A 25370-nucleotide genomic window follows, 5' to 3' on the forward strand; every position below is an offset into this window, starting at 1 on the left:
TAACTTTTCAAAAATTTGGTTCCAGGGACCTCCCCTGTTCTTTGTGCTGTTATTTTCAAATACATCTACTTAGATTAAAAATAATTTTAGCTTGGAGTTCTCCTAGTGGCACAGTGGAAACGAATCCGACTAGGAACCATGAGGTTGCGAGTTCGATCCCTGGCGTTGCTCAGTGGGTTAAGGATCTGGCCTTGCCATGAGCTGTGGTGTAGGTTGCAGATGCTGCCTTGGTGTGACCCTAAAAGGCAAAAGGCAAAAAAAAAAAATTTAGCTTTAAGCAGGCATAACTTTTAAAATTGGGGAAATAAGTTGTATGCATGTCTTAAATTTACACATGTTTACTCTATCTAGTACACTAGATTTCTTCCTGTAGATCAAAGTTTCCATCTGTTATCATATTCCTCTAGCTTGAAGAAATTCCTTTAGCTTTTCTTTTTTTGTCTTTTTAGGGCGACACCTGCAGCGTATGGAGGTTCCCAGGCTAGAGGTCCAATTGGAGCTACAGCTGCTGGCCTATACCACAGCCGAAGCAAAGCAGGATTTGAGCTGCCTCTGCGAACTACACCACAGCTCACTACAATGCTGGATCCTTAACCCACTGAGCGAGGCCAGGGATTGTTTGTAAATTCTCTTCATTTTTACTAGTATGAAAGTGTCTTTGTTACCTTCATTTTTGAAGGGAAATTGTCTTGTTTAAAACATTCTGACTGATAATTTTTAGTTAAAAATTAAAATTAAAGATTTAAGGTTAAAAATTTTAATTGCTTTGAAAATGTAATTCTTGTTTTCTGCTCTACATTATCTCTCTCCTTTTTTTTTTTTTCCCATTATTTCTGATGCAAAGTCAGCTAACATTTGTATCAGTGTTCTCCTATATACCTATTTCAATGTATCTTTTGTTTGGACCAATTTTGAGTTTTTTTGTTTCAGTAAATTTGAATTTTAGTAACTTAATTATTATATGACTTTTTCTTTGTATCGATCCTACCCTCAGTTTACTGAGCTTCTTAGATGTATAAGTTTATGTTTTTCACCCACTTTGGGAAAATTTGTCATTTTGTTGTTGTTGTTGTTGTTGTTTTGTTTTTGTTTTTTTTTAAATTTTATGACTGTACCCACAGCACATGGAAGTTACTGGGCTAGGGATCAAAGTCACACCTCTACAGCAACCTAAGGTACCGCAGTTGGATTCTTAACCCACCGCACCATGGCAGGAACTCCCGGCCATTATTTCTTTGAATGATTTTTATGTCTCTTTATCTTTCTCTTAATCTGGGACTCCAATTAATTATTTCTTATACTGCTTGATGTCTCACAAGGTGTTGAGGTTTTGTTAATTTTCTTTAGTATTTTTTCTCTGTTTTAGGTTGGATAATTTCTATTGATCTATCTTCAAATCTACTGGCTCATATATGGTCTCAATATGCTGTTACAACCACATGAATTTTTTTTTCAGTTATTGTACTTTTTAGTTCTAAAATTTCCATTTGATTTTTTTGGTTAGTTTCTTTTGCTGTGTTGAGATTCTCTGTTCACTCATATGACACTACTTTAGGTTATTTCCTCTCCCTTTTATTTACTTATCATTAAAAATTTATTTATTTATCTTTAAAACTTTTAAATTTTAATTTTATGGCTTCACCTGTGGCATAAGTAAGTTTATGGGCCAGGGATGGAATCTGAGCCACAGCTGCAACTTAGGCCACAGCTGTGGTAATGTCAGATCCTTTAACCCACTGGGCTAGGCCAGGAAGTAATTTATTTTTATTGAAGTAAAATTGATTTACAGAATTCTATTAGTTTCAGGTTTACAGCATAGTGATCTGATATTTTCATACATTACGAAATGATCACAGTAAGTCTAGTTAACATGCTTCACCGCACAAAGTTATTACAGTATCATCTACTATATTTCCTATGTTGCTCATTGTATTTTCATGACATTTCTTTTGTAATTGGAAATGTGTACCTCTTAATTCTTGTAGGTTTTTGAATATATTGCTGATAGTTGCTTATTGCTTTTGTTCACTAATTTCTACGTCTGGTACATTTTGGCACCAGTATCTTTTTTAAATACTTTCTTGGCTATAGGTCACATTTTCCTGTTTTTCCTATGTCTAATAACTTTTATTATATAGTGGACATAGTGATTGATGCATTTCAGAGATTCTGGACTCTACTTGTTCCTCTGAAGAGTATTAACTTTTGTTTTAATGAGTAGTTAACTTGGGGTTGACTGGAACTCCAAACTTGGTCTTATTCGAGGCAGACAGCAGCTAAAGTCTCTCTGCTCAGTTCTTTCTGCTGCTATAGTTGTTGAGCCTCCTGGAGTTAGTGTCAGCCAAGAATTTCATCAGAATTTTATACTCAAGTTTGGGAAATTATCCCTTCTGTGGTTGCCTTCTTTCCAGGATTTCTCCCTAACTTTACAGCTGTTTTGTCAGCCTCAATCTATGTCCTCTGAGCCCTAAAACCAGTAAACTGTGGATTTTTGCCACCCTATGATTGAGAAGTACCCTTAGGCATAAAGCCACAGACGTGCCAATCTCATCCAGTGCTGTCTTAGTCTTTTTAGGAAAAAAAGTCTTTTTGAGGAAATTTCAGATAGTTGCTTCCTTCCTTCCTGCCTGCCTTCCTCCCTCTCTCCCCCACTTCCTTCCTTTCTTTCTTGTCTTTTAGGGCTGCACCTGCAGCATATGGAACTTCCCAGTCTAGGGGTTGAATCAAAGGTGTAGCTGCCAGCCTATGCCACAGTCACCGTGACACAGGATTTGAGCCCTGTCTGACTTACACCACAGCTCATGGTAATGCCGGATCCTTAAACCACTGAGCTAAGCCAGGGATCAAACCTGCTTACTCATGAATACTGGTCAGGTTCGCTACCACTGAGCCACAGATGGGAACTCCTGTTTCTGATTTTTTCAGAATTTATAATCATTATCTGAAGGAGGGTTAGTTCAAGCAAACTAATCCACCATTATTGGAAGCCAGAACTCTCTTCCCCTTAAATTTTAACAGGATATTTGAATGTATTTTCTCAACATATACAGCTATTAGAATAGATTTAGTTATATTTATTGTATTTAGCTAGTATTTACCCTCCTCCCTCAAAAAAAAAAAAAAAAAGTGTCCTCAGTGTTAGTAGGATTTTGTTTTTCTTCTCGTCCCCTTGTAAATCATATTTGAGGTCATCCCAGGTTGAGAATTCACTTGGGATTTTAGTTCCAGGATTGGGTCTATATTTTTGAATGCCACTTTATCTAGGGCTAGAACTCTATGTTTGAAACAATTTTTACTCAGAAATTTGAAATAGAACCTGAATGTCTCTGAGCTGCCAGAGCTTATCTCAGCTGTGACTTAACTCTTCATCTGGCTTAAGGTCCTATAATACTAACAATTTTGTAAGATTATTTTCAGAATTAAAAGAGCATAGAACTATTAAAGGCATTGTCTGGCACGGAGTATATGCTCTATAAAGGCTAGAAGACTAAGTACTACTATCTTCACCTTGATGATTATGTTCATGATCAGCTTCATGGAAATACAAATCTCAAGTCAGTGCCCAGTCCATTCACTTGCGTCTAAGAAAATAGTAAATACTTAAATCCATGGGTGAAAATAATAAATTAACCCTAGCTTGTATTTCTCTGTTAAAGTGAAAAAAGAGTTAATGCACTGTCAATTTGAATATTCCCATATAAAAACAAACAAATTTAAATGTAACCATTATTGCACTTCAGAAAATGGAAATTAAAATTATATGCTGAGAACTTATGCCACTGATAAATGTTTAAAAAAAAAAAGAAATTCAAAGATACTTCCCATTTTCTTCCAGCCTGTGAGCTACAAGCATTGCCAATGAGGAGTCTGTCATCAATCTATTCTGGGAGGAAGTTCCTAATGTGTGTATTTATATATATGTGTGTATAAATATATATATATATATATATTTATACACACTATATATAATTTAAAATTTTTACATGTTTAAAATGTTTGTGTGCTATTCTGCATTCTTATGCATGAAATAAAAAATCCTACCCATAAATATATTGATAAATTGGATTTTTATCAAAATTAAAAGCTTTTTCCTTTGCAAAAGACACTCTTAAGGCTACCTGGTTGATCTCAGGGGTTTTTAGACAGAGATATGGGGAGCATTTGCTGATAGGAAATGGACTTATGTAAGAGATTTGATCTTGAAAGAAGCTTTTGATTAATATTCATAGTGTGGTGGAAACAGATTGAGACCATGCAAATTTGGTTTTGAAATCTGGCCCTGGCTCACTGTAGCTTTGTAACCTTAGCACATTTGGAACATAGGATATGAATAAATAAAACATTTTTACATCATAATATCTTACTTATAACTAAAGACGATGCTCTCTTTACTGATGACCATTCTAGGCTTTTTTCTGAGGATCCGATATGAAAACACCTTGAAGAACAACACTAATACAAGGTGAGAGAGACTACTGTAGTATTTCTACCTGCCCCTTTAAGCTGAGAGGAACAACTAACGTTGTGAGAAAAAGATTTCATTAAGATCATTATGACCTGCTTTATTTATATAGCAAATGTGTTAAAATAAGTCATTTTATTGTTATAATCATGTTAAAAATAGGCTCTTGACTGAAAACTCAAGAGCCAAAGAAGTGGTGAGTTTTGAATACCTTGATAAGTAGAGTTGGGGGTGGTTTCTATAAGGATGGAAAGGTGGAGGTCAGAGAGAAGAACCTGCAATATTGTTTTAAGCTCCTAAATAATTAGCACCTATTTGCATTCCTTTTGTGTCCCCTGCCCTGGGGCACCCCCTTCATTTTGAGGAATATGGAATTGTTTAAAAATTCATCCACTTTACTGCAGGAGCAGAAGGAAGCTCAGGGTGACCCTGCCACTGGTTGATGGAAAAAGATGTCTGGAGTCTATATTCTTTAATCATGCAGAATTTATTGAAAAAGAAAATGATGAGAAATGGGGTAAGGGAATCTGGAAGACAGAGGGCAGAGAAGAATGGGTAACAGGCATAGATAAGAGAGGAAATATAAGCTATTTGAGCTTCTTATCTGACACTCAGGCAGAGGAAGATGTGATTAGTTGTTGACTGGGGAAGAAATTAAATATAAATTGAGTCCAGTAGGGTAATGGAGGATTTTTGCTGCCTGAATCAGCAAGAAGCAAGGGCATAGGCTTCTAGATCTTGTTGCAGAAAGATTGATTCCGACAGCATATAATTTGCATCCTGGTTCCATGGGAGAAGAGGTTCATAGATGGGCACATGTTCTCACATCCCTGAACCATGAATTGAAGTTTTCCACCTGAAAGAAGTGGAGACAGACGACTGTGAGCAGAAAGCTTCCTCCTCCAACCTCAGCCTTTGTCCACAGGGCTATACAGTGTCCCTAGGCAGGCATGATCAAGTCCTTCAACATGCATATTCTTTCTCCCCCTCCCTTTCTATCTTCTTCTGGACCCTTCCCCCATCAGTTACCCACTCTCTCTAGTGAGGGATCAAACGAAGTACAAGGGGAGTCAGGCAACGTTGTTCGTGGGAGGGAAGTAACAAAATCCCTTCCTTATTTGGGGGAATTAGGAGTGAGTGTAAGGGTAGAGAAGTAGGAGAAACATACTAGGTCTGGCAACCTGTGAAGAGAGGCCGATGGATAACTGTTTATTAGTTTATTTACTCAGTATTTACCAAAGGTCTACCATGGGCTGGGCATTGTGCTAAGTGCCAGGAATATACAGCCATGAGCAAGACAGACACATTTCTGAGCCTACTGTCAATGTCTCAATGACTCAAGGGGCAATTCACACATTTCCTTAATAGGAAGAGACAGCCAACCTCCCTGCCTCCTTTTAAGACATCGTAGGCCTGCTGGGAAGGGCCTCTTTCTCAGTAGCTGGAATTCTACTCTTAATTCTTGAAAGAATAAGGTTCTCCTGAATCTCCAAGTTTCTGGGGAATCACAGCTTGATCCCTCCCCAGGCCCATGCCACCCTACCTACTTCCTATCAGTACTCAAGCTGGTTGATGTGTTCTCTGGCAAAGACAGGCACATAAAGTCCCTACATACCTTCAAAGATCTTCTTTAACATGCACTGCTGGGAATTCTGAGTGGTGCAGACTCCTTCTCCACGAAGACATTTTCCTTGGTCATTCATATAAGAGCATGTATGGCAGTTTAATATGGGGCCTGAAATTTTAAGGTAAACCTGATGAAATAACCCTGTGACCCAGGGAGGGATGATGGGCAGCAAGTAGTTGGCTACAACACGTTTCATTTCCTGGTTCTTGTTGGGGATGTGAGGGTCCTGTGTCTGAAAGAGCTTATCTTCTCTTCCTTACCAGAGGAAATTCCTTCTTTCTTACTGCTTCATCTATGATCTTCGTTGCTGATGGATCCCATGTTTATCTAAGACTGACCTTTACTCTAATTCATATCCCAATGGCTTCCTAGACACCCATCATTACATGCCCTTTGGCCATGTCTAACTCAATAGGAGCAAAGTAGAACTTCTCACATGACTGGCTCCCTTTCCTACTTCCCCATAATCTCACTTATCCACAGGGCTCAGACACTTGGAGTAAAATTTGACTGAATAATAAGTGATGTTAGAATGCTCTAATGCTGCAAAACTTATAAAGGGTCTGCATCATTTTCTGTCCTCAAATTGACCTTCAATAAGGTCAGTTTGTCACAAAGGGCATTCTCTTTGAAATAACTCCATATTGTCTCTCTATCTCCACTGCCAAGTTCCTAATTTTGAGGAAGCATTAAGTAAAAAGAATATGGGCTTTGGAGTCAGCCCTAAGTTTGAATCTAAAGTTTGCTACTTTCTAGCCTCACTTCTCTCAACTGAAAATTTAGAATACTATTACTCCTGCAATGGAGTGAAATATGAAGTATTTATGTCTGGTAATCTTGAGACATTAAACCTCAGATCTTGTTTTCCTTCCTTAAACTTTTTCCTTTTTCGTAAGAGCTAAAGAATTGCAGCTTTCCTGGGAACTCATTCCTGGATCTAACAAAAATGTCAGCAAGATTTACTTTCCATGTTCAAACCTTCAAAAAGTAAAGAGCTACCAGCTCTGGTGCTAGATATCTCCTCACAGGATTTGCAAAACATTTTCACATGTTTGTTAAGAGGCAGATTTAGCATGAAGCTCATCAAGGTTGTCTTCTGTGAGTCCCTTCTGGGCAAGCTATGGGCATTTGTATTCATCATTTCTTACTTAAAGTTGGCATTTTGTACTTGAGTTACTTTTCTGAGGGCCCTCTGAAGTATTCAACCCTCAGATCCCACAAAACCTGAATCCTGCCTCCTGGGATTATTGTAAAGAAACATGAGAATCTTTGGGAGAGCTGTTTGTGAAGTGTCTGAACTATTCTTTCTTCTAAACACCTTAAAATTGGTTTATTTGGAGTTCCCTTTGTGGCTCAGCTGTTAATGGACCCAGCTAGGATCCATGAGGACATGGGTTCGATCCCAGGCCTTGCTCAGTAGATTAAGGATCCAGCATTGGCATGAGCTGTGGTGTAGGTCACAGACTCAGCTCGGATCTGGTGTGGCTGTGGTGTAGGCTGACAGCTGTAGCTCTGATTCACCTCCTAGCATAGGAACATCCATATGTCTTGGGTGCTGCTCTAAAAAAAAAAGGGGGGGGGTTATTTGATGTGTTGCTTACTTTCCACCTGAAGTCCAAAATTGACATGAACTCAAATGTAGCTCACCGGAATTTGTGCTGGAAGGCGGAATGCCTGAAGGCTGTTCTGCTGATGGCTGTTCACCAGGTGCTGATACCTGTTCACCTGGAGGTTTCTCATTTGAAACTTGTTCACTTGCAGGTTGTTCACCTGCAGGCTGTTCACCTGCAGGCTGTTCACCTGCAGGCTGTTCGCCTGCAGGCTTTTCACCAGAAGGCTGTTCATTTAGAGACTTTTCACCAGAAGGCTGTTCACCGGAAGGCTGTTCACCAGAAAGCTGTTCACTAGAAGCATGCTCGCCTGCGGCATGCTCACCCGGAGTGTGTTCAACTGCAGAGTTCTCACCAGAAGGATGATCGACTGAAGTATGCTCACTCGAAGCGTGTTCAACCGAAGCATGCTCACTTAAAGTGTTGTCTCCTGAAGAAGTCTCATATAAAGCGTCACCGTCTGAAGGGTTTGCAAATGAATAGTACTCACCTGACAGTTGCTGAACTAAAGCTTGATGATCCAGAGAGCCAGGAAACTCATCAGGTTGACCTGATGCTCCTGGGGTGGAGAAATAGATGAGAGATGGTGACGATGAGAGAGGATGTCCAGGTAAAGAGTACTTTCCTATGGAGTCAGGCTAATGTTGGGGGGTTCCTAGGTTTCTTGGGGACCTACACCAGGCACCTGAGGATACTGTGCATACGCTGGAGGAAGCCAACCAATTAGTTGAGAGATCATAAAGGATGGAGGTGTTAACAAAACTGAGACCACCTCTGTAATTGAAGGGAGGAATTTTAAGATCCACATTATTTGTGTGGATCTGTGTACCCTGAGTGGGCACAGGGGGTCCCCTCATCCAGCACCAAAAGCACCTGTGCCTCCCTGACAAAGCCAGCATCAAGAAATCAATGTTTGGAGTTCCCAAACTTTGTGGCTCAGTGGTAACAAACCCAGCTAGGATCCATGAAGATGTGGGTTTGATCCCTGGCCTTGCTCAGTGGGTTAAGCATCTGGTGTTGCTATGAGCTCTGGTGTAGGTCGCAGATGCAGCTCAGATCCCACTTGCTATGGTTGTGGTGTAGACCTGCAGCTACAGCTCCAATTTGACCCCTAGCCTGCGAACCTCCATATGCTGCAGGTGCAGCTCTACAAAAAGAAAAAGGAAAAAAAGAGAAAAGAAATCAAAGTTTGTTCATTCATGTGATCAGAAGTCTACCACTAGCCTTCCTCCAGTTCCCCTGTGGGTAAAAGGTAAGAATGGAGAGACAGGAGGGAGAGAGAAAGTTGTTTCAATAGCCGAGTAATTCTTGCTGAATCTGAGGGTAGAAGTTTAAACTTTGGACAAGATAAGTATTAAACTAGAGATAACAAATATCTAATGAACCCACAAAAATTACCAGAAGGGTAAGCTACCTTTATTTGGTATATTCATGTTTTTTTCCCCACACTCAATCCCCAATCCATGCGGGCTGAGCACTCAAAGCCAGCCAAGTTTCTATTAAGTAAGATAAAAACATCCTTTGCTTCTTATATCTCTGAATTGAGATTTCTAGTGACATAGCATTTACATCTACAGCATGGTGTTGTCATGAATATTTAATAAAGATAAACTGTGAAGCACCCAAACTATTGCTTAAGTGCTCAATTAATTTTAGTTTTCTCTCTTCCTCATCTTGCACTTGGAATTACAAAACTCTTAGCTGGTCATTCTCTTCTGCCAAGTCTCTTCTACACTTAATCCATGTCATCGATGGCTGTTGGACAAGTATTTCTTAATTGCAACTTTCATCTTATTAAGTGTAGCACCAAACAGACAATTTGATTATTATTCTTTGTCTGAGTAACTGATTTAAACTGAATAACCTAGGAGTTCCCGTCGTGGCGCAGTGGTTAACGAATCCGACTAGGAACCATGAGGTTGCGGGTTCGGTCCCTGCCCTTGCTCAGTGGGTTAATGATCCGGCGTTGCCGTGAGCTGTGGTGTAGGTTGCAGACGCGGCTCGGATAGCGCGTTGCTGTGGCTCTGGCGTAGGCCGGTGGCTACAGCTCCGATTCAACCCCTAGCCTGGGAACCTCCATATGCCGAAGCGGCCCAAAGAAATAGCCAAAAAAAAAAAAAAAAACAAAAACAAAAACAAAAAAAACTGAATAACCTAGAGGAGGGTGGTGAGTAGACTACTATGACTGGGCCAGAAACTGAGCAGCATTATAAAATCCTTGAGACTTAAGGCCCCAAAGTACTTTAGCTCTATAAGAATCCTGCAAATACTTATTATATGTATGTATTTATGTATGTATATAGACCGATTTGAATTCCTTATAATTAAGACTAGGATGAGAATATGTTGATAAAGGAAAAGTAAGATTTACTAAGTCTTTTAGGGGGTTTTTATTTTAAAAAATTGTTATAGAACTATTATCTTCTTGACTGATTCTTCAAAAGATAACACATGTTTTAATGAAGAGTTTTCTGATGCCAAAAGGAAGCTGAAAAAGCACACTAGTCATTCTTATGGATTATGACTTGCTGTTTCACCATGTGGCTGGTACATACTACCATCTGGTGGCTACGTTACTGAGTAACTTTTGAAAGTTGAAAGCAAAAGACAAAATCTCTGAGAATTGACATTACAGAAAACGCTTTGTCATGGAATGGACAGCTCAGAGCTCATGGCCTCTCCCTTCTCCTGTAGGAGGAAGGAGGGAAGATAGCCCACCTTAAATGGGGATCCTGAAAGTAAAATATGGATAATGGGTGGACAGAACAGAGCCATGAAGGAGAGGCTTGTAGGGTCTCTAGTCTATAGCCATGCTGTGTGAGGGGGTGACTTTCTGGGATGACCACATTTCCATCTCCTTATATCTCTTGATTTTTGTTTTTTTTTTTTGTTGTTGTTGTTTTGTTTTTTTGTTTTTTTTTTTACTATTTTAGGGCCGCACCCACAATATATGGAGGTTCCCAGACTAGGGGTCAAATCGGAGCTGTAGCTGCCAGTCTATACCACAGCCACAGCAACACCAGATCCTTAAACCAATGAGCAAGGCCAGGGATTGAACCTACAACCTCATGGTCCCTAGTCGGATTAGTTTCCACTGTGCTACGACGGGAACTCCTTATATCTCTTTCTACATTAACTACAAAAGGATCCCTTACACCCAATTCATTGCGACAAACCATCATTGGGCTTCCCCAGAACCCCTAGACCTATCCTTTTTTTTTTTTTTTCTTTTTAGGGCCACACCCAAGGCATATGGAAGCTCCCAGGCTAAGGGTCGAATGGGAGCTATAGCTGCCGGCCTACACCACAGCCACAGCAACTCGGGATCCTAGCAACGTCTGCGACTTACACCACAGCTCATGGCAACGCCGGTTCCTTAACTCACTGAACAAGGCATTGAGCCTACATTCTCATGGATCCTAGTCCAGTCTGTTACTACTAAGCCACTACAGGAACTCTTAGACCTATCTTCTCATTTCACAGAGCATCAGACACAGGTGCTGAATGGCTGAACCAAGTAGGAACAAGACAGGGCCAAGCTGATCTCTGATAGTGAAGTCATTACCAGGAGGAATCAACTGGTTCAGGAGCTCTCAAGGTTGAACTTGTTTTGGCTATTCCTAATTCTGAGTCAGAATTGGTTTGGGTAATTATGATACTGGTCTTCCTTCTTCAAGGGCCAAAAGGCCTTAAAGAAGCCCCTTAAACATATCCACCCAGAGACAAGATAAAGGACTTACCTGTCTCAGATCCAAGTAGATAAAGACTCACTAGTAAAAGAAACTTCTTCATCTGGATTTTGGGAAAGAGAGGACCCTGGCGTGGGACCACCCAAGAGCCGTGAAGAAAACCTATGAGCAGAAGCTCCCAGTGCTGAGCCACAGCATCTGGAAATTCTAGAACCTCAGAAACAATCCATGTTTCCTCACAATGGGCTGTGCTGAGGTCCTCATGGCACCTGTGCAGGCAGGTTGGCCCTCTGGCAAACCTAGAGCAGACTGTACCTGTGAAGGCCAATTCACCATGTGTACAATGGTGTGTTGGGGTTCTGCCCTACCTTAAAAAATCTTATCACCAAAATAACGTAAACTCTCTTTTTAAAGTATTCTTGACAGTGAGGTGAGAGTAGCTGGTGATTTCTTGTTTGATTCTTTGTTTCTTTCTTTATTTTGTCTTTTGTCCTTTTAGGGCCACGCCTGTGGCATATGGAGATTCTCAGGCTAGGGGTCTAATTGGAGCTGTTGCTGCCGGCCTTCGAAGGATCCAAGCCATGTCTGCAACCTACACCATAGCTCACGGCAACACCAGATCCCTAACCCACTGAGGGAGGCCAGGGATCGAACCCACAACCTCATGGTTCCTAGTCAGATTTGTTTCTGCTGAGCCATGATAGGAACTCTCTTGTCTGACTCTTTAAATCAGCTCTTTTTTGGTCCTGGATCCCAGATGGCTGACCTCTACTGAGGTGATCACCTGAGTGCCGGTTGGGTTTGGCTTCAGATTAGGTTTAGTCAGTGGAAGACTGGAGAAGGGAACACACACATACAGACACACACACACACACACACACACACAGACATTGAAACTGAAATATTTATTCCTCCTATTTCCTTCCCTCCAGTTCTGATATTGAGTGGGGCTTGACATGACAGTCTCCAGCTCTCAACTAGGCTACGGTAACAAGATTTCCTTTTGCTGCTTAGGCGTAAAGGATGATGATATCTTGCTGTTGCCAAAAACTTGATGCCCCAACTTAATTTTTTTGTTGTTTTCTTAACGCTGCCCACTTCTATAAACAGTCTTTTCATAAAGGCCTATTTCAAACATGGTTTTGGCAGGAAACAGATGGCAAACTCAAGTGGGTAACAGGAGAATTTACGTAATGGGCACAGAAAAGGATCTATAGGGATATTTGAAAGCTGTGCCTTGAGCTATAACTTCTATCAAGGTGGGTAGCCAAGATAACAAGATGGATGCAATGAAGCATCCACCTGGTATTAGTGAGAACTTTTGGGGGATAGGGTAGCAGAGCCACCCTAGCCCCCATTTCTTACCTTTTCCTTGCCCACTTCTCTTGGACCACTTTGCTATATGTGCCACTGAAGTCTGGATCTAGAATAGGTGTATTTGTCACTCTTTCAATTATTTAATTCTTGTCTCCCCGTTAGACTTTAAGCTCTTTGAGAGCAGTGTCCCTGTCTTTATCACTATTGTATCCTCACTATCCAAGGGCAACTTTGCCACATCACAGGTGTTCAATAATTTTTTTCCTGCAAGAAGGAATGAATTAATTGCCTTTTCTGGTCCTCTCTCTACTTCTTGGAGGAAGATCTCTGGAGAACCCCCAGAGTGGGCTGGCTGAAGTTTATGGGTCGGCTGGAGAAAGCAGGGTCTCGGGCAAAGTTTGCCAAGGCCTATCCTGCTTGGCTTGAGTCGGACAACAAAACTAGGATTTCCAGGTCTGTGGCTGAGCTTCTTTGGAGTAGGTAAAGGTGTGCTGTTAGTAGTTCCTTTTCTTTACATGAAGTGTGTGAGGAGAAATAGCTGAGATCATGTTGGTTCAGACTTTTGAGATCATGTTGAGTCAGACTTTTGTTGATGGGAGCAGTAGAAATTAGTGGAAAGGAAGCGATGCTATGGACACCACCCACCTGTAGTTTAAAGTTTGCCAGTTGCCCTCTTTGCAATTATCAGAACTTTCCACTTCCTCCCTCTTCTGAAGGCTGGCTTTGTAGCACTATATCCCAACCCCACCCAGGCTGGCTTTTACTGTGCTCTACTTTTGAAACCTCCCTACATCTAGTAGCCTGGCACTTCCAAGTCCAACTTCTGAGTATCCGAACATACCATATAAGAAAACATGTGGTAATGTTGAATTCACTGTGGAACTTGAACAGTTCTGGAGTTAAGCTCTCCAGAGGTATTCCAGTCCCTGCCTAGATGAGTTAATGTTCCAATTTCTAAATGAACCAACGAACTAGCGTACTCAGCCTCTGTAATATTTGTGGCCTGGTTAAAAAAGAAGAGCTGAGTTGGAGTCTTCTCTTAGGAATTTGCAGTTGGAACACAGAAAGACAGAGGCAATTAGCTATGGGGAGCTGCGTTGAAAAGTTATTTATTTATTTATTTATTATTTGCTTTTTAGGGCCCCACGTGCAGCCTATGGAAGTTCCCAGGCCTACACCACAGCCACAGAAACACTGGATCTGAGCCACATCTGCAAGCTACGTCACAGCTTGTGGCAATACTGGATCCTGAACCCACTGAGAGAGGCCAGGGATTGAACCTGCATCCTCATGGATACTAGTTGGGTTCTTAACCTGCTGAGCCACAATGGGAACCCCTAAGAGGTCATTTAAACTCATGTGCTAAGAACACTCTTTGGGACCCAAGGGAGCATGAGAAAGCTAAGTCCAGGAGAGAGTAACAGAGAGAAAAGAACATAGAGGAGAGATACCAAGCCTCATTCAGTTTACCTCAAATGACGGGGGATTAGATAGATATACATGTAGGAATGCATACCACCCAGAGTGGGTCTCGTGGAGACCTGTACACAGTCTGTGACCTGAAATAGTTTTGGATACACAGCAGTTCTAGTAATAGCTATCTAGTAGGTCTTAGTTTCTTCTAGTCTTCCTGCCTGTGTTCCTGTTGCTCTCATTCTAAACTGGCTTCATTCTAATTTTGTGACTTCTGTTTATTTATAAGGGTTTATAATCCTACTGATTCATAACTTTTAAAAATAATGACAATGATTTTTATTTAAAATAGTTATTTAATACACAAATTATGTCTTTCTCATGGGACTGATCTTATTTCAGATATAGATTTGATTTTTCCTCAGTTTTCAGATATAGATTTGATTTTTCCTCAGTTTTTTAAAAAACTTTCCATGATTATTTCTTTTTTTTTTTTTTTTCTTTTTTTTTTTTTTTGTCTTTTGTCTTTTGTTGTTGTTGCTATTTCTTGGGCCGCTCCCGCGGCATATGGAGGTTCCCAGGCTAGGGGTCCAATCGGAGCTGTAGCCACCGGCCTACGCCAGAGCCACAGCAACGCGGGATCCGAGCCGCGTCTGCAACCTACACCACAGCTCACGGCAACACTGGATCCTTAACCCACTGAGCAAGGGCAGGGACCGAACCCGCAACCTCATGGTTCCTAGTCGGATTCGTTAACCACTGCGCCACGACGGGAACTCCTATGATTATTTCTGATTCATAACTTTTTGAAAACTGTAGTTAATTTACAATGTTGTGTTCATTTTTGGTGTATAGCAAGGTGATTCAGTTATACACACATATATATTCTTTCTCATATTCTTTTCCATTATGGTTTATTACAAGATACTCAATATTGTCCCTGTGCTATACAGTAGGACCTTGTTATTTATCTATTTTATATACAGAAGTTTGTACCTGCTAATTCCAAACTCCTAATTTATCCTCCTTGCCAACCCCATTTCCCCTTTGGTAATCATGAGTTTATTTTCTATGTCTGGGGGTCTGTTTCTGTTTTGTAAATGAGTTCATTTGTATCAGGTTTTTTAAATCTATTTATTTATTTTTTGTCTTTTTGCTATTTCTTGGGCCGCTCCCACGGCATATGGAGGTTCCCAGGCTAGGGGTTGAATCGGAGCTGCAGCCACCAGCCTACGCCAGAGCCACAGCAGCTGGATCTGAGCCAAGTCTGCAACCTACACCACAGCTCACGGCAAAGCTGGATCGTTAACCCACTGAGCAAGGGCAGGGACCGAACCCGCAACCCCATGGTTCCTAGTCGGATTCGTTAACCACTGCACCACGACAGGAACTCCTGTATCAGGTTTTAAATTCCACATATAAGTAATATCATATGATATTTGTCTTTGTCTTACTTCACTAATATGATAATCTCTAAGTCCATTCATGTTACTGCAAATGGCATTATTTCATTTTTTTTATGGTTGAGTAGTATTCCATTGTATATATACACCATATCTTCTTTATCCATTCATTTGTCAATGGACATTCAGGTTGCTTCCATGCCTTGACTATTGTAAATAGTGTGCTATGAACACTGGGGATTCATTTCCACTGCACCATGATGGGAACTCCTATTCACAGTTTCTGAATGTTTATTACTTCTGCTTACTCATGATTTCTCTTCATTCATGGCTTACACTTTACTCCTGACTCCTCCTAACATGTGCCTTTGTCTATTTTTTGGCCCTTAATAAACAATGTTTGAGTCTGACATTCACTTTTCAAGAGAGAAGATCTCAATGGTTTAACCTCTCACTATCAGCTTTTCCACAAAATTCTTTTTTTTTTTTTTTTTTGGCATTTTAGGCCTGTACCTGCAGCATATGGAGGTTCCCAGACTAAGGGTCAAATCAGAGCTGCAGCTGCCAGCCTACATCACAGCCACAGCAATGCAGAATCCAAGTCACGTCTGTGACCTACAACACAGCTCACAGCAATGCCAGATCCTTAATCCACCAAGTTAGGCTAGGGATGGAACCTGCATCCTCATGGATCCTAGTTGGGCTTGTTAACTGGTGAGCCACGAAGGGAACTCCTGCACAAAATTCTAATGTCAGGTTACCTCACAGGACTTACATGCAATTCAGGGTGGCAAGGATGGAGGGTCTACGTGGTGTTTTCCATCATGTCTTCCTGATAAGAGGTAATTATTTATTTATATATTTATTTATTTATTTATTTATTTTTGCTTTTAAGGGCTGCACTTGCAACATACAGAAGTTCCCAGATCCTTAACCCACTGAGCAAGGTCAAGGATCAAACCTGTATCCTCATGGACACTAATTGGGTTCGTAACCCACTGAGCCACAACGGGAATTCCTAAGAATTGATTCTTTTTTTTTTTTTTTTTTTGGTCTTTTTGCCTTTTCTAGGGCCGCTCCTGCGGCATATGGAGATTCACAGGCTAGGGGTTCAATCAGAGCCTTAGCCACCGGCCTACGCCAGAGCCACAGCAACGCGGGATCGGAGCCGCGTCTGCAACCTACACCACAGCTCACAGCAACGCCGGGTCCTTAACCCACTGAGCAAGGCCAGGGACCGATCCTGCAAACTCATGGTTCCTAGTCAGATTCATTAACCACTGCACCACGACGGGAACTCCTAAGAATTGATTCTTAATTCTTTGTACACTCCCTGGGAAGTCTTAATCCATGTTAATCACCACCTACCTAATTGAAGACTCCCAAAATCCAGCAATCTGGTCCTGGGGCATTTAGCTTGTCACAGGCATACCTTGTTTTATTGTGCTTCTTAGATACTGCTTTTGCTTTTTTTTTTTATATCAAATGGAGGGTTTGTGGCAACCCTGCATCAAGCAAATCTAGCAGTGCCATTTTTCCAACAGCAACTGCTCACCTCATGTCTCTGTCACATTTTGGCAATTCTCACAATATTTCAAATTTTGCATTACTATTTTATTTGTTATGGTGATCTGTGATCAGGGATTTTTGTTACTATTGCAAAAAGATTACAACTCCTCAAAGGCTCAGATGATGGCTAGCATTTTTTAATCAAAGTATTATTTTTATTATTATTATTATTTTGTAATAATTTAAATTTTTTCCATTATTGCTGGTTTACAGTGTTCTGTATCAAAGTATTTTTAATTAAAGTATGTACATTGTTTTTTAGACATTATGCTATTGCACGCTTAATAGACTACAGAATAGTATAAACATAACTTTTTTATGTACTGGGAAACCAAAAAATTCATGTGACTCCCTTTATTGCAATATTTGCTTTACCATGGTGGTCTGGAACCCAACCTCTAAAGTATGCCTGGGTGAGTCACATGCATTTTTGTTTGTTTTCCATATGCCATGGGTAGGGCTGTAAGAAGAAAAAAAATTAACACATAAACTGACAGATTATATTAGGAACAAAAATGAGAAATACTCAAAACCTTATCACTTAATTATTTTACTACTACTTTTTACTACCAATCTGCACTTTTTTTTTTTTTAGGGCCGCAGGTGCAGCATATTGCAAGTTCCCAGGCTAGGGGTCAAATCGGAGCTATAGCTGCTGGCCTATGCCACAGCAATGCAAGGTCCGAGGCTCATCTGCGACCTACACTGCAGCTCACTGCAACACCAGATCCCTAGCCCACTGAGGTAGGCCAGGGGTCAAACCCGAATCCTTATGGATTCTAGTTGGGTTCATTACTGCTGAGTCATGATGGGAACTCCTATTCATCTGTGCTTTTAAGTTTATTTAGTTCTACTGTATCTCTGTGTTAGAATACTGTACAGTGGTGTGCACATCTCTTAATTCAGTGACATCAGGATGGTAGCTTGAAATAGGCACTGATACCACGTAAGTCTGCAAATGCTACAATAGGGACTCTCCCCATCCTTCCTCAATCCATAAGCCGTTGTTAAACACTTACCAGCACACCCCTGGGCTAAGCCTGTTGTCTCGTAACCTGGGAAAGTTGATCATCAACTTCTCTTCAGGACACTGAAACCTTCCCAATTTCTTTAGCATAGGAACTCATATCTAATAGGACAACTGACAAATGCTTTAAAAACTAACATCCTGGGAGTTCCTGCTGTGGCACAGTGGGTTAAGAATCCAACTGCAGAGGTTTGGGTCGCTGTAGAGACGTAGGTTTGATCCCAGCTTGGTACAGAGGGTTAAGGGATCCAGCATAGGTCACAGTGGCTTGGGTTCAATCCTTGGCCTAGGTATTCCATATGCTTTGGGTGTGGCCATATAAAAGATTAAAAAACCCCTAACAGCCTGGAATTCTGCTGTGACTGAAGCCAGATGAGGAATAATAATTGGCACTAATGGCTGGGATCAACATGTACATTCTTTTGTTCCCACTGAGAAAGGGGTTGACTGATTTCTGATACCATCATGTGCTGAGATGATTTTATCAAGCTTTGTACAATTTGTACCAAGAAAGCAGTTAGGCTTTACTTTCTTTTTCCTTTTTTCTTTTTAGGGCTGCACCTGAAGTGTATGGACATTCCCAGGCTAGGGGTTGAATCTGAGCTGCAGGTGCAGGAATATACCACAGCCATAGCAACGCAGGGATCCAAGCCACATCTGCCACCTACACTGAAGCTCACGAAAATGCCGGATGCTTGACCCACTGAATGAGGTCAGGGATCAAACCCACATCCTCGTACACACTATGTTGGATTCTTAACCAGCTAAGCCACAATGGGAACTGCAGGCTTTACTTTCTTTTAATTCATATATTTATTAAATGACATGTTCTCCCACCCTAAGAGTTGGACATTATTTGCCCCGAGCCTTAACTCACACACAGCTCACATTGTTGAATCCTTCAGGACCTTTCAGGCTAAAATGGGTCTTCTCTGTCTTCAATGCAGGGAGCACTGTGAACACAAGCCATGGTGGCCCCTGGCCTGGGGAGCTTGGACACCTGGGCCTTTTGGAAAGAGGATCAGGAGAAGCTTCAGGAAGTGGAGGAGAGAAGAGAATCCCCCAGGGCTAGGCGAAGCAACAGGGCCCAGCCCTCTCCTCTTAGAGACCCAGAGCATTCTAGGATCAAGGCTAACTGGGAGTCCCAGAAGAACTATTTAGTAAAAGCCTTATTCTATAATATTCTAGAAAATTATTTCTGATGAAACACATCATTCTTGTTCATGATGTGGAGCTGGTGCTAGGGAACTTCAGTGTCTAGAGGTGCCATCTCTGACAGCAGGAATCCTGTCCAAAGGCATAAATTTGGAGGCTCTTTGGACCAAGAAAACTTGGGTTTCCCTGACAGAGTCACAGGGTCAATGGGAGACTGCAGATCTGGGTTTGAATATGCCAGTCATCCTCTTTGTCACCTGGGACTGCTTACTTTGTTTTCTCATCAATAACATGGAGATATTAATAACTATCATATAGCCCATTGTGTGAGAATCAAATGTAATAATATTGTTCAGATTCTTAGGGGCGTTCATTCTTGAAGTCTGATGTTTGGGTAAGGGTAAACCCAGGTTTAGGTATGAACCTAGGCCTGCAAGGCAACTCGAAGCCAAAGCTACAAAACTTTTTCCTCTAGGTAAGTATTTTCTTTTCTTTCCTTTTTCTTTTCACATCTGCCTCTGCAGCACATGGATGTTCCCAGGCTAGGTGTAAAATCCAAGCTGCAGCTGAGGCCCATTCCACAGCTTTCAGCAACACAGTATCCTTAACTCACTGAGATGGGCCAGGGATGGAACCCACGTCTTCACAGAGACTGCCTGGGGCTCTTAACCCACTGAACCACAGTGGGAACTTAGAGAGAGACAAGCGTTTTTAAATTGTATTCGTCAAGCATATGAACAAGAACATCTAGTCCTGAATGCAGCCTGCCTGCTGTTTTGGATTTAGTACTTCGCTGCACAACAGTGTTGGCATGTATCCATTTCTCTGAATCAAGAGATTTTAGCATCTGGAATCACACTACATAAAGGGAAACAGACCCCTTAAGCATGGAAGGTTCGACGTGTGCCCCAACCCTCTAGGCTAATCAGTTCACCTTAATCTTAACAAAGCCTTTGCCTGAGTAAGGCAGATGTGATTCGCTCATTTAAAAGCTAGTAAAAATGAGAACAAAAGAGGCCATGAGACAATGTGACTCCCTTGGCAGGGCCAGTGGAGCGGGGCAGAGCCTGAGAGGAAGGAAGGCAGGGCTCCCATCAGGCACTCTGTTCCCTCTGCATCCTGGGGAATCTCAGCCTTTCACCTCCGCTCTCATTGGCTGCCGCTCCCAGCTGGGGTTATAAAGCTGGATTCTCAGGCGCCGGGCCTGACTGCTCTGTCCTGCCTTCTGCTACTTCCTGATCTTGGGCGAGAGATGAGGATGCGCCTCCTCCTGATGCTGCCGGGCCTCTCCATGCTCTTGGGCTTCCTGCAAGGTGAGCCCCTGCCGGGCATCTGGCAGGATCATGGGGACTGGGTCTAGGTGAGCCCACCCACGCTGGGCTGTGGATTGATGGGCATGGGCAATCGAGAGGCAAGGCGAAAAAACCTAACCACAGGCTTGGGGGTGAACCCAACCTAATCCCTGCCTCTTTCTGTCCTCCACCGCTCTCTCCTTTGCCTCTTCTGCTGTGGGCCCCCCTCTGCTCATCTACCCTTTCTTCTTCCTCCTCCCTTCTCCATTTTACTTCAGCCTTTCCCTCCCTCCTACCTCTGTTCTCATCCCTGATACTCCCCCAATTCCTCAAGCTTTCTTGCTGAGAGCCCTAAATTTGAATTGAAAGAAAGTAAAAAAGTTCTTTTCAGGTGGTGCGTGTGGGCTGTTCACGACCCCTACAAGTGGGGGTCAGGCAGGGGCTGCAGTAAAGGACTTGACATTCCTCCAGCTGCACGGCCCATCCTGGGAATGGAGGGAGATCCCGCCTGTACCTGGGCACTAACCCTGCACCCAGAGGCTCACATGCCTCCTCCCAGGTAAAGGCCAAGCACCGAGAAATCACTGCATTTATCTGGCAGTGGGAACCAGTCATTGTCCAGGGTTTGTTTCCTCCCCGGTATAAGTTAAAGTCTGAGAAATCACCTGCTTTCACCACATTCATCAGGTGGTGGGAACCAGTCAGTGTCCAGGCGCACCTGGTCAGAGGTGTGCTTCCTTGCCTGACCAGAAGAGCCTTATTTATGCTGGTTTGACTTTTCAGCTCTGGAATGTTTCCACTGTAAATGAGTCAATGCCAGGGGGGTTTGTGAGAGTGGGGAAAGCTTCTGTCAGACTCAAGGCAGCCAGCAGTGCTTTCTGGAGAATGTCTACGAAGGTAGGTGGGGCCCAAGAAATCCCCTAGGTAACTTTTGTCTGATTTTAAGGGAAATGGCTCTCTCAGGAGCCCTGGGGGCAAAAGAAGAGAGTGTTGGGAGGGTTTGTTTGTTTTCCCTTAAAAAGTTAGGAAAGAGTTCCCTGGATCTGGTGCTGGAGTACCCCTGACCCTTGACCATTAGACTCATCAGGAGAAAAAAAGGGGTTTTCTGTTGAGGGGTCCCTGTATTCTTGGGTAGGCTCCATATGTCCTCAGGGATGACAGGAATTAGACCATAAAGATTCCCCTGGAGCTGGGGTGTGATAGCACTTTGGGGAATGGGGGGCCTTGGATGAGGGGTTGGGGGAGGATGGCCCAGTGGGGGCCTACCTGTCATTGCAGCGTGCCTGACACCCTTTCTTACTGCCAGCCCAACTTCTTAGGACCCTGTGCTCTTTCTCCTCATTCACTGAATTACTCATTCTTTCAACAGATGTTTGTTGTTTACCTCTTATGGGCAAACACTTGAATCTGGAGGCTACCAACCAGAGATCCTCTTTTCTTATTTTTTTCCTCTCTAGGTGACAGGCTCCTGTATGGAAACCAGGGCTGTGAGGACCTGTGTATCTCCATGTCTTTCTTCAAACAAAATACTTGAATGGATTTCATGTGCTGCAGTGACTTATCTTTCTGTAATAGCTTTTAGAGACTTGGGCTTTCCTCCCCCTGTTCAATTGTTTGCACCCCTTTCCTAGACACGTGTAGCCTCAAGAGACTGGGCCATATTTCCAAAGTCCTGAAACCTACCCCTACTCAGCTACAGGTGTTGACATTTCAACATCTTAACCCACCAGGTAGAAGCTTTCTCCATCCCACCACCCTTAGTGAGCTCTCTTTTTTAAGATTCTCATCTCCTTCCCTTTATCCCTCCCTCCATCACTGGCTGACAGGGTAAGCTCCCCCTTGTGTCTCTCTCCTTCCTCCCTCCCTTCCTTTCTTCAAATATTTTCTGATTGCCAAGCTCTGTAAGTAGGTGCTAATAACAGTGAATAAGGCAGGCCTGATTTTTGCCCTCCATATGTCTTCAATTTAGTGGTTCCTTTTCTGCCGGGCTGACCAGAGTCACAACAGCTGCAGTGTCTTGTCTCCATCTTATTCATAAAATGTGGGGCTGGAAGGGACTCCTTCACCATCACCCCCACGTCACACATATACACGCACACCTTCTTCCTCAGTCTTTCCCCCTTGCACCGTTTAGGTTTTTTCCTAATAAATAATCCCATATTGTTGTAGGTTAATTTTTGGAGTTTTTCTTTTTATGTATTAATTACATGAGTAAAAGACATTTAATTTAGAAAAAGTATAAAATACTGGAAAAAGTAGACATCATTCCTTTCCCATCCTATCATTCAGGTATATCTTTCTAGGCTTTTAAAAGCAGAAGTAGGTCATGATATACGTGTCTGTGTATATTTAGATACAAATATGTATAAATATTTACATATATTAAAAATCATAGCCACTTTTTATGTAACATATCATGCACATCTTTCCAATTATACTTCTATGTTACCATCTTTAATTGGTTGCATATTCATGGTATGACCTACAACATTTATTTAACACATTTCTGTATAGTTAGATTATTTTCAATTTCTTAAAAATCAGATTGTCATTGACATACAGTAAGTTCATGCATTTTATTATTATTTTTTTTGTTTTTTTAGGGCTGCTCTCATGACATATGGAGGATCCCAGACTAGGGGTCTAATCAGAACTGTAGCCACCAGCCTACGCCACAGCCACAGCAACATCAGGTCTGAGCCTCGTCTGCGGCCTGCACCACAGCTCACGGCAATGCTGGATCCTTAACCCACTGAGTGAGGCCAGAGATCGAACCCATGTCCTCATGGGTGCTAGTTGGGTTTGCTAACCGCTGAGCCACAAAAGGAACTCAAGTTCATGCATTTTAGATGTGCAATTCCCTCATATGTGGTCAATTATGCATGGTTCTATGTTTTTTTGTTTTTTGGGTTTTTTTTGTCTTTTTGCCATTTGTTGGGCCACTGCCACGGCATATGGAGGTTCCCAGGCTAGGGGTCGAATCAAAGCTGTAGCTGCCGGCCTACACCAGAGCCACAGCAACTGGGGATCCGAGCCATGTCTGCAACCTACACCACAACGCGTGGCAACACAGGATCCTTAACCCACAGCAAGGCCAGGGATCGAACCCGCAACCTCATGGTTCCTAGTCAGATTCGTTAACCACTGAGCTATGACAGGAGCTCCCTATGGGTTTTTTTGCATATGAATATCCAATTGTTGAGGCACCATATGTTGAAAAGACACTCCTTTATCCTATACAAAACTATTTTAATTGAAGTGTTGTAGGATGCATAATCTATAATAAATATCTTTTTTCTTTGAGTTACCTTGGTACATCTAAGATCAATTGACCATGTTGGTGTAGGTCAATTTCAGGACTTGCCCTTCTTTTCCATTCACCTGATTATCCTTAGGCCAATACCAGGTTGCCTTGATTGTGGTAGATTTATAGTAAATCTTGATATTAGGGAGTGTCTTAAACTTAGTTATTCAAAAATTATTTTCAATACTTATTTATTAGATTCTTTGCATTCCCATAAAAAATTTCAAATCAGCTTAATGATTTTAAAAAATTTTTAAATTTAAAAATTTTAAAAAATGTTTATATATATATATATATATGCAATTTTTTTTTTTTTTTTTTTTTTTTTGGTTTTTTAGGGCTGCACCTGTGGCATATGGAAGTTCCCAGGCTAGGGGTTGAATTGGAGCTACAGCTGCCAGCCACAGCCACAGCAATGGCAGGATCCAAGACGTGTCTGCGACCTACACTACAGCTCAGGTCAATGCTGGATCCTTAATCTATTGAGAGAGGCCTGGGATTGAACCTGCGTACTCATGGATGCTAGTCAGATTCGCTTCTGCTGAGCCATAACAGGAATTCCCTAAAGTAATTTTTGAATAGTTATGTACCTATTGTGATTTCACTACTTATTTTCCAGTTCTTCTCTGTTCATTTCTTCTTTTTGTTTTTCCCATTGTGGTTTAATGATTTTCTTTAGAGTTTGTTTGGGTTCCTTTTTTTGGTTTTTGTGTATCTTTGTAGGTTTTGTTTTTTTTTTTTTAATGGCCATACCCATGGCATATAGAGGTTTCCAGGCCAGGGACTGAATCTGAGCCACAGCTGTGACCTATGCCACAGGTGAAGCAACACTGGATCATTTAACCCACTGTACTGGGCCGGGGATTGAACCTGCGCCTCCACAGTAACTCAAGCCACTGCAATTGGATTCTTAACCCATTGCAGCACGGTGGGAACTCCTCTTTCTAGGTTTTTGATTTGTAATTACCACGGGGTTTATGTGTTGACCCATAATTATACCTACTTGGCTCTAAATTGATAGTCATTTAAGTTCATATTGTAAAAGATCTACATTGTTACTCCCCTTTCCTCCCCCATTTTGTCATATTTTATGTCTTCATGCTTATCAATTTATTGTTTATTGTGGTTAAAGTTTTTTTCTAATGTCAGGAACGACTTCTTTATTGGCTTTTAAAAATTTTTTATTATAGTTGATAAAGGCTTTTTTGTCTTTTAATCTACATGCTTGCTAATTTAAGTGATCATCAATTCTTATTATATACTTGCTTTTCCTATTGGGATTTTCTCTTTCCTATAGAGTCTTATTTCTTTTCCATTTATTTGTTTATTTATTTAGTCTTTTTAGGGCCTCACCCACAGCATATGGAGGTTTCTAGGCTAGGGGTTGAATCAGCTACAGCTGCCAGCCTACGCCACAGCCACAGCCGCACCAGATCTGAGCCGTGTCTGAGACCTACAACACAGCTCATGGCAACACTGGATCCTTAATCCGCTGAGCAAGG

General features: G+C 41.8%; 2 protein-coding genes and 1 pseudogene across 2 annotated transcripts in view; 2 read left to right on the top strand and 1 right to left on the bottom strand.

Moving 5' to 3' along the window:
* ST3GAL4 (ST3 beta-galactoside alpha-2,3-sialyltransferase 4) overlaps positions 1-25370 on the top strand; it is a 1054305-nt gene that overhangs the window by 294466 nt on the left and 734469 nt on the right. The window lies entirely within an intron of this gene.
* Positions 4934-11532, bottom strand: ACRV1 (acrosomal vesicle protein 1). The gene is made up of 4 exons (NM_001195320.1): positions 11440-11532; positions 7737-8258; positions 6078-6197; positions 4934-5318 (listed from the first exon to the last, which is right to left on the bottom strand). The coding sequence occupies exons 1-4, from the start codon at positions 11489-11491 to the stop codon at positions 5194-5196; spliced, it is 819 nt and encodes a 272-aa protein (NP_001182249.1). The 5' UTR covers positions 11492-11532; the 3' UTR covers positions 4934-5193.
* On the top strand, positions 20519-22519 carry LOC146399914 (protein PIP-1-like; annotated as a pseudogene).

Source organism: Sus scrofa, chromosome 9, assembly GCF_054392235.1.
Source record: "Sus scrofa isolate SSC_HxYL_T2T_F1_AM1 chromosome 9, Sscrofa_HxYL_maternal_Yorkshire_Landrace_v2.0, whole genome shotgun sequence".
Classification (NCBI taxonomy): Eukaryota; Metazoa; Chordata; class Mammalia; order Artiodactyla; family Suidae; genus Sus; species Sus scrofa.

Coding starts and splice junctions, on each gene's coding strand:
- ACRV1 (NM_001195320.1), bottom strand. CDS start 11,491: ATGAAGAAGTTTCTTTTACTAGTGAGTCTTTATCTACTTGGATCTGAG. Junction 8,259..11,439: donor TCTACTTGGATCTGAGACAG/GTAAGTCCTTTA, acceptor TCTCCACCCCAG/GAGCATCAGGTCAACCTGAT. Junction 5,319..6,077: donor GTTAAAGAAGATCTTTGAAG/GTATGTAGGGAC, acceptor CACTTCTTTCAG/GTGGAAAACTTCAATTCATG.